The 9,308-nt window shown below is 46.9% G+C and overlaps 1 protein-coding gene across 2 annotated transcripts in view; it reads right to left on the reverse strand.

The window, feature by feature from the left end:
* The window catches only part of LOC115202970 (piezo-type mechanosensitive ion channel component 1), a 75,272-nt gene that overhangs the window by 17,947 nt on the left and 48,017 nt on the right, over positions 1-9,308 (reverse strand). For both annotated transcript variants that reach the window (XM_029767179.1, XM_029767178.1), the window contains exons 6-18: positions 6,231-6,429; positions 5,388-5,601; positions 4,343-4,517; positions 4,146-4,250; positions 3,845-4,021; positions 3,379-3,639; positions 2,874-2,979; positions 2,405-2,586; positions 1,997-2,145; positions 1,546-1,704; positions 1,225-1,331; positions 870-1,033; positions 412-588 (exon numbers count right to left, since the gene is read on the reverse strand). In XM_029767179.1, the coding sequence (XP_029623039.1) occupies positions 412-588; positions 870-1,033; positions 1,225-1,331; positions 1,546-1,704; positions 1,997-2,145; positions 2,405-2,586; positions 2,874-2,979; positions 3,379-3,639; positions 3,845-4,021; positions 4,146-4,250; positions 4,343-4,517; positions 5,388-5,601; positions 6,231-6,429 (2,175 nt within the window). The remainder of the gene's footprint in view (positions 1-411; positions 589-869; positions 1,034-1,224; positions 1,332-1,545; positions 1,705-1,996; positions 2,146-2,404; positions 2,587-2,873; positions 2,980-3,378; positions 3,640-3,844; positions 4,022-4,145; positions 4,251-4,342; positions 4,518-5,387; positions 5,602-6,230; positions 6,430-9,308) is intronic.

The raw sequence follows: 9,308 nt of genomic DNA on the forward strand, positions 1-9,308 counted from the left end.
TTTGGAATCTGATTGATTGATTGCTTCTGTGGACAGGTGTCTTTTATACAGGTAACAAGCTGAGATTAGGAGCACTCCCTTTAAGAGTGTGCTCCTAATCTCAGCTCGTTACCTGTATAAAAGACACCAGGGAGTCAGAAATCTTTCTGATTGATAGGGGGTCAAATACTTATTTCCCTCATTAAAATGCAAATTAATTTATAACATGCGTTTTTCTGGATGTTTTTGTTGTTTTTCTGTCTCTCACTGTTCAAATAAACCTACCATTAAAATTATAGACTGATAATTTCTTTGTCAGTGGGCAAACGTACACAATCAGCAACGGATCAAATACTTTTTTCCCTCACTGTAGCTCTGTACACTTTCATCTGTACTCCACTGTCTGTGTGTCTTTCCAGACTGGTGTCTCACCACAGTGCAGTTGTTGGAGTATTCGACAGGGTCGACGATGCTGAGCTGGTACAGCATCTTGCAGACGATGATGATGCAGACCCAGACGGTGGACAGACCGCAAGCCATGTGACGGAAGCGGGAGTAGGGCATGGCAAACGCCCAGAGAACCACCAGAACCAGGTTCATCACAGACGGCTGAGACAGACAGACAGACAGACAGACAGACAGACAGACAGACAGACAGACAGACAGACAGACAGACAGACAGACAGAGAGAGAGAGAGAGAGAGAGAGAAAGGAGAAAGAAAGGGACAAAGAACGAGAGAGCGAGAATAAGACAGAAAGAAATAGATAGAGTGCGCGAGAGACAGACAAAGAGAGAGGCCGTTTAGAAAAAGAGGGGGGGATAAGGGCTTGCTTTCAAATTCACACGGTGCATAATAGACTTTAACAGATGACGGCTGTGGACTACTGACCTCTCCCAGAGCCACCCAGACCACGAAAAAGGCCACCATCTTGAGGATGTGCAGCTCCAGGACCCTCCAGATTAACACTTGGATCTGGGTCAGCGTGTCAGATAACTTCCTGAGCAGAACTATCAGCCTGTTCACCACCAAACCCCACTTACTGGGCATCATCTCTGTACAGCAGAGAGAAAGAAAGAGACCGAGACAACATTATAGACATGCCACCTATAAACAAACACTTGCCTTATACTGTTTTTGTTTGTACAATTGTAAGTGGTCTTTGGGTCCTAGAAAAGCACTAGACAAATCCAATGTATAAAGGGTTGCCGGAGACTGCACGAAGCTTAACAACATCTGTGCTCACCATCATCCTCTGATTCGTCATCCCTCAGATCCGTCACCAGGTCATCCTCCTCAAACACAGCCCCATCATCACAGCGGCGGACCTCTGGTCTGTGCCTGTTCCTCTTCCTGTGGGATCAAAATAATGTCATCATATAGGATATCGTTTCTGCAGAGGTGGACAACGGCTCTGTCTGGCAGTGATGTTAAATGAGATGGACAGCACACGACTGAACTCTCATTTACTATGGACTCTATTACGTGGGCAGTCGAGGAGCATATTCTCTATCATCCTCTGTCTGGCAGTGAGTCATACTGTGGGAGGAGCCTGAGAGGAGCGTACCTGTGTATGGGCGTGACGTGGTCCAGGTCTGTGATCCTCATGAAGGGTTTGTGGAAGTAGTGCAGCTGCAGGATGCAGGCCAGCAGGAAGAAGCCTGGGATCAGGATGCTGGTGAACAACTCGGTCAGCTTAAAGGTCTCCAGGCCGATGTCAGCCAGCCTGCAGGGAGACGGAGGAGCAGGACTCGCTTCAATTTCCAGAGGTTTCTACTATACTCATTGTACACCTCAAACCCAGATGGGAGTGATCAGGACAACATAGAACATCGGGAAAAACTGGATATTGGTGCGGAAATTGATGATAATTAGGAATTCCTGATTAATCAGGAAAAACCACATCCATGAACCCAGATTGATGTTAATATAGGCCACTTCATCATCAAACATAATGACAACCCTAATAAGAAAGTGTGTATTAGTCTTGACCACACAGTGAGGTGGGGGAAACGTACTGCTCTTCAGTGAAGCCGGTGAAGTTCTTCCAGTAGCCAGGGAAGTCCTCAAACTGGAAGGTATAGATGGTGATAAGGACCAGCATGGTGTAGGCCACCACCAGCCACCAGAAAACCTTGAGCAGCCTCCTCCACAGAGAGTAGTACACCTGACGATATAGGTAACAGTTACAGTCACGGTGGGGGTGGACAACAACAACATTCCTTTGTTGTGTGCTGCACTGAAGCTGACCCTGTGTTTGTTTGTGTGTGGAGGGTTGAGAGCAGAAGCAGGAAACACATGTACAAAGTAGCAGTCGGACCAATAAAGTAGTATTGTAATATGGAAATCACAAGGAGTTGATGATGGGGGCCATAGTTTAAAAGGACTTCAGAGTGTGACCCCCTGGACTGATGGCGCCTACATACCTGGTAGAGACAGAGGCAAAGCAGGAAGAGCAGCATGTAGATGATCTTGTAGCCCACCAGCTTGCCCGCGAAGCTGACCATGATGAACATGCCTCCACACACGTAGATCCAGTACTTGGCATAGCAGCTCATCACCAGTCTGCCCACAACCTTCAGAACCGACTCGTTCTGCCCGCTCCCCTCTGTGGACCCAAAGGGAGAAGGAGCACCTTGTTACTAACCAAACTGAAGACACTGCCATACTGCACGGTGCACATGATTCGCAGTCAGTACCAAAATTGATGCGCTCACTACTGTAAGGTGGCTCTGGATGAGAGCGTCTGCTAAATGACTAACATGTAAAATGTAGATAGTGGGAGAGAATGTTACTGGGCCAGACCATACTAAAGCACACACCTGGGAACTTCACAACTTTCCTGAAGTACTTCATTTTTTAGAGAGAGTGTGAATCGGAAGTGTACCCTCTCACCTCCAGTGGTGACCTCCTGTAGAGGGGCAGACCTGCCCTTCTTCCTGCTGAAGTTGTCCTTCACTGACTGGCGCAGGAGCAGCCAGAACGTCAGCGTGTACAGCAGCTGACAGGATCAACAAAACAGACAGAGGGAGAGAGGAGCGGAGAAGAGAGATGTGAAATGAGCCACCATTGGAGTACAGTCTTGACACTGTTTGGGAGATTGACTGCAGGACCGCACTTTTAAGTGGTTCTACACCTTTAAGAAAGTGCAGGAGCATATACTGTTCAATAGCCTATTCAACATATGTGACAGGCATGTTTTACACATAAAACATTTCTTGAGTGGTTGAACTTTTCAGGTACGCACTAAATGATACCTTGTGGACATGTTTACTACAGCACTTGAGTCTTCAGAATACAGACTACTGCACTATCAATTTCCTGTAGGCACTTAACAGGCTGCATTCATTGACATTTCCCAGAGCCTCCGCCCCTCCGACCCTACCCCCTCTCTCCTCACCATGGCCCCCAGGCGGAGGCAGGGGTACTGGGCTCGGTCCAGACCCAGCTGCCTGAGGCTCATGGTGCCCACGGTGCGGGGCAGCTCCGGCTGCAGGTCCATGGCCCAGACGTACTGCAGGAAGCAGAGGGCCAGGACGTAGAGCAGGATGAAGGGAGAGCACAGCATGGCGAAGTGGCGCCTCGCACGCAGCATCCAGATCAGACACGCCCACAGCAGCAGCACGAACGTCAGCCAGCTGTGGTAGGTGATGCTCCACACCTGCAAAGGGGCATCATGGGAGATGGAGTTCAGGTAAGACATGACATACGCTCACTGAGAACTGCGGTCACAGAACTAAGGCTTGGTTCCAATATCCCATGCATTCCTAGTGGTATTCTAGTGTGGATATTGGAACATAGCCTAATATACCCATAGGGCTCACAGAGAGGATACATTTAGAATGTGAATAAGATTCCAGTGTTACCATCATGGCGATGAGAGCACACACGTAGCTCTGCTGCATGACCACTCTACCCAGCAGGTGCAGAGGGTGGTCCCCGTGCTGTCCATAAGGGGCGCTGCTGAGCCCTGGGCCCAAGCCCTGATGACTGGAGCCATTGGTGACGCCGTCTACTGTACTCTCTATAGACTGAAGAGTGTTCTGGAACACATACACAACACACCTTATAAACAGCAACACCAACGTACAGTCAGAGAATGGTGGACAGTAGTACATTGGACTGCATGGAGCAGGGCAGGGGTGCTATCAGGTATCTCATGCCCACCTCAGTGTCCCCCTGGCTGGGTCGTCTCTGAGCGGACCAGGGCTTCAGTTCCACCTCTCCTCCTCCAGCCTCTGTTCCTTTGACTAGCTGGGCCCCCTCCTCACCCTGTCATATAAGCAAGTACTGATTCAGTAAGCAGCACATGTCAATCAAGACAGACAGGTATGTTTCATGCCTCGGAGTGCTGATGTCGGTACCTTGTCAGCCGATCCATGGTGGCTGCTGATCTTCAGGACCGTCGCCACGGTGATGTACAGGAGAAGCAGGATCCCAGGGTTGACATACACCGGCCAATCATGCTCCGTGTTAAGGATGAGGTCATAGGAGGCGGAGCAGTTGCCAGGTTTGATGATATCCTTGAGACCAAACAGTCTGGGGGTTGAGAAGAAGGGAGAAGGAATGTAACAGAAGCCTGTATATGGAGTTGAGTTGAGGAAACATGGTTCTCTGTGAAACGTCATCAAACTTTAACACCCTGGGTTCACCCTGCCGTGACACCCATTGATTATAGTTTCAAGGCAGGGGAAATGTCAGGGTAGATTTGTGGGCTGGAACTGACTTCTAATGTTGATGGCTGAGCGTGGCTGAGAGACAGAGGTAGAGCGGTGAAGATAGAGGAGATAGAAAGAAAGATCACAGGTGTTTCCACCTGGGAGGCCTTGATAACAGCAGTACATATCTCTCCCCCTTTATCTCTCTTAAGCATCCTATGCCAAAATCCCGAGGCACCGAGATAGAATGCTACAGGACGGCTTCATCACACCCACCCCATTTGGTAATATTCCAAAAACAACTTGCCAGTATTTCCTCACATAGCTTTCACACTGTTCCTCCACTCCTCCCCTCTCATTTCACTCCATTCCTCTTCTTCCCCCTCCTTCCCTCCATTGATACTTAGAACTATCACACAAAACTGAGAACTGTCTCATTTCCATTCATCTGCTGTTAGGTAAGAGTGCAGTCTGCAACTGTCTCAACAAGATCACACAACAAGATCACAACCCCAAAAATATGATATGTTTAAGGTTATCAGAACCTTGTGAGCCAAGGAGTCATTGTGTACAAAGAACTTCTGAATCAATATGTTTGAATCACAATCTTGAGCTTGAGTGCCAACCAGGAGCATCGCTATGGCTGCTGCCAGTCCCTGTGAGAAGTAAAGCTGTGTAGGTACTAGAGACATGAAATACAATGACTAAAACGGAATAGAATGACTTATTTGGGTAGAGGTGGGGCACTGACCTGGCCCACAGGCTGGCAGGGGGGAAGATGCCCTGGACAATGGGGCACTGGTACAGGTAGAGACACACCAGGTGGCCCGCCGTGAAAAAGCCCACCATCACACACAGCACGTTGAAGCCTAGGTGGCTGATGGGAAAGTGGCAGGCCCACCACGTGCACACGCCGATGAAAAGCAGGAAGTAGATTGCAGAGAAGGCCGAGGGCAACGTGATGCCTGGGGAACATAGATACAGGTGAGAGACTTTATCAACACAATATAACAATACTGCACGTCGTCTCTCATATACAACAAACCATACATGGATATCTTAAAGCAGTTCCCCATACTTTAATGCAGGGATAGGTAACTGCCGGCCACTGGGCTGCCCCCCTTTTGAAAGCCCTCGGATAAATTTCCCACCAAAATAAAAATAGATTTTGTTAGTCAGTCTCACTCAGATATCATATTAAAAACTGCAAACATTTCTCTCCACCCTATGTGAAAATGTGTAGAATTGCAGGAAACTAGCTGAAAACAGCTCATTTTCTTTTCCGCACCATGGCAAAATGGGTAGAATTGCATGAAATTAGCTCTCAAACAAAAAAAATATTCTCTCTACAACTGCGGACCGTCATGAGGAGTTCAGATTTTTTGTGGCCCCCACTTCCATCAAAGTTGCCCATCCCTGCTTTAATGCCTCCATTTTATAGAACAAAATAGTGATTTGTTTAAAGAACAATTATTAAACATTTATTTCACATATAAATCTATTACCAGTATATTAATTTCCTTTTATAATTAAGCAGTAATACAGGGGTTATTGCCTTGACTCCACTCTACCCTCTCCTCCCTCCAGTTCTCACCAGCCAGGGCCAGCAGGGTGATGGCCAGGACCCGGCCCAGGTCCCTCAGGACCTTCTGGGCTGTGGCTCGGAGCCGGGCCGCCAGCTGCTTGGCACGAGTTGCTGCAGAAACCACGGGGTCACTGGGAGACGACATGCCTTCCTCATCTCCCTCCTCTTCCTCCTCTTCCCCCTCCTTTGTCTCTGACTCATCCTCGGTCTGGAAAGAACCAAAGCATGAGCCAAAAGTAAACAGATATTCATAATTATTTTAATTTAACCTTTATTTAGGCAGAGAGTCCCATTGAGACCATGGTCTCTTTTACAAGGGAGCCCTATAGCACAAGGCCAGCAGCAATTGAACAATAAAACGTAAGAGAACAAATACTTCAATAAAGTGTAATGTCAACAGTGCGGTAAATCTCAGATCCAATGCTATCTGTATCCCGTTATCAAGAGCACTTAACTTCCATGACAAGAACCTGGCACAAAGCATAACCACCAGACATGGATATGCAATACTATTCTTGTCATCTCCAGTTACGTACATACAGTAGGTCAACATTGTAAAAGGTAAAACTGACATGGCACATTACATACTCATAGAGATCACTTTCTGACTGGGGCACTATGTTCATTACAATCCTGTACACACTAGGGTCTCAGAGTGGCCAGGGAAAGCATACAGTGTCTGTTCCAGCTTAGGGAAAAAGTCTTGCACAGAAACTGGCACCACGGATAAGACAATAAACACGAATTACAGAAATGATAACATAAGGAGCGCTGGATCTGCGATAAAACATGCTCTCAACTTAGAGCTCAGTTACAAACGTAATACGCCTGTCCAGGCATAACAATGTTATGCTTTTATGGTGCAATACTCAATAAAAGTGTTTTCAATTTTACAACATATCGTTTTATGTAGAGACCTGCCAAGCAAACCACTCAAAAGCACAACGATGACGTGACCTTTGTGACGATTCTGTAGAAATCAGGTGAAGTCATGAGAAGTCTTATAAAACTAACCAGTGAGACTGTTTACCAGGTTCTGTGTTGTTACCATGGTGACTCATGGTACTGTCTGTCTTTTCTTCTTTTTGGCAGTGCTTGTCACTTTTCTCAGTAGCGGGCCGGAGGCATCTTGGCCCGGCCCGGTGGCTGCTACCATGACGGAGAATGTTCCCACTGAGAGGATGAGTACACAAACGAGACGACACAGCCCTGAGCACAACAGAGTGGCCATCCTGTCACTCTAACCCCAGGTTATCAGGAGGGACCAAGATCTGATGGGGTGTGGAGGAAACCACCTGTCAATCACAGGTGTTAGGTTGGCACACTGTACCAACGTGCATTCATAGTTCATTCCACAAACTGCTAAGAGCACGCCCGAAGGGTGCTGCAGCACTCATAGCAGTCATTTCCCTCTGGCACTGTGAAGGATGTGGTAAATGTATTTGCATCACTGACAGGAGTGTGTCAGAGGGCCAGATGTAACTGGGACATTAGTCACATGATACTGAGGTCACAGTATCGTTCAAATCCCTCCCTGCTCAGCACCCCAGCCGCAGGGGGATAACACAACACCGGGCCTGGGTGGGCTAACAACTGTGATAGGGTTTTATAACTTATAGCTTCACAAATATACCCAGCATCTCATCTGTCACGTCACATTAATGTGCCACCAACAGGTGGCATCTGTTGCCACATTGTCACCCTGGTTATCCCTTGGCCTGGGTAGTCACGTCCTGTTGCGCATATAACTAATTCCACTGTGCTTCCCCTCGTAAATACACTGGGCCTGGCATCCTGTCTGTCCACTGCTCCTAACCTTGATGTGTAAGAGTGTATTTGTGTTTGTACTGTACTCTAAGTACATGTCTGACATTGATTATCATGAGGGTCATGAACAGATGCAATACAAAAACCCACCAACCAACCAACTAACCAACTAACCAACTAACCAACCAACCAGAGGGAAGAGTCTCAAACATGGTATCTATCTGCTCCATAAGATTCTGTGCTAGCTGTGATACTAGTGAACCTGGTTCGAGTCCAGGCTCTGTCGCAGCCGGCCATTGGCCCAGCGTTGTCCGGGTTAGAGGAGGGTTTGGTCTGTCCCATCGTGCACTAGCGACTCCTGTGGCGGGCCAGGCACAATGCACGCTGCCAAGGTTGTCAGGTGTACAGTGTTTCCTCCGACACATTGGTGTGGCTGGCTTCCGGGTTAAGCCGGCGTTGTGTCAAGAAGCAGTGCGGCTTGACTGGGTTGTGTTTCAGAGGATGCACAGCTCTCGACCTTTGCCTCTCCCGTACGGACGGGAGTTGCAGCGATGCGAAAGGACTTTAACTACCAATTGGGTACCATGAAATTGAGGAGAAAAAGGGCTACAAAAATGTTTAAAGACACAAAGAAAATACAATAACGGACAAAAGTTTTAGAACACCTACTCATTCAAGGGTTTTTCTTTATTTTTACTATTTTCTACATTGTAGAATAATAGTGAAGACATCAAAACTATGAAATAACACATATGGAATCATGTAGTAACCAAAAAAGTGTTAAACAAATCAAAATATATTTTATATTTGAGATTCTTCAAATTTTTATTTATTTATTTCACCTTTATTTAACCAGGTAGGCAAGTTGAGAACAAGTTCTCATTTACAATTGCGACCTGGCATAGCCACCCTTTGCCTTGATGACAGCTTTGCACACTCTTGGCAACCAGCTTCATGATGTAGTCACCTGGAATGCATTACAATTAACAGGTGTGCCTTCTTAAATGTTAATTTGTAGAATTTCTTTCTTTCTTAATTTGTTTGAGCCATTCAGTAGTGTTGCGACAAGGTAGGGGATGTATACAGAAGACAGCCCTATTTGGTAAAAGACCAAGTCCATATTATGGCAAGACAAGCTTAAATAAGCAAAGAGAAACGACAGTCCATCATTACTTTAACTTCACTAGGGTAGGGGGCAGCATTCGGAATTTTGGATGAAAAGCGTGCCCAAATTAAACTGCCTGCTACTCAGGCCCAGAAGCTAAGATATGCATATAATTGGTAGATTTTGATAGAAAACACTCTAAAGTCTCCAACACT

Source organism: Salmo trutta, chromosome 12 (genome assembly GCF_901001165.1).
Source record: "Salmo trutta chromosome 12, fSalTru1.1, whole genome shotgun sequence".
Classification (NCBI taxonomy): Eukaryota; Metazoa; Chordata; class Actinopteri; order Salmoniformes; family Salmonidae; genus Salmo; species Salmo trutta.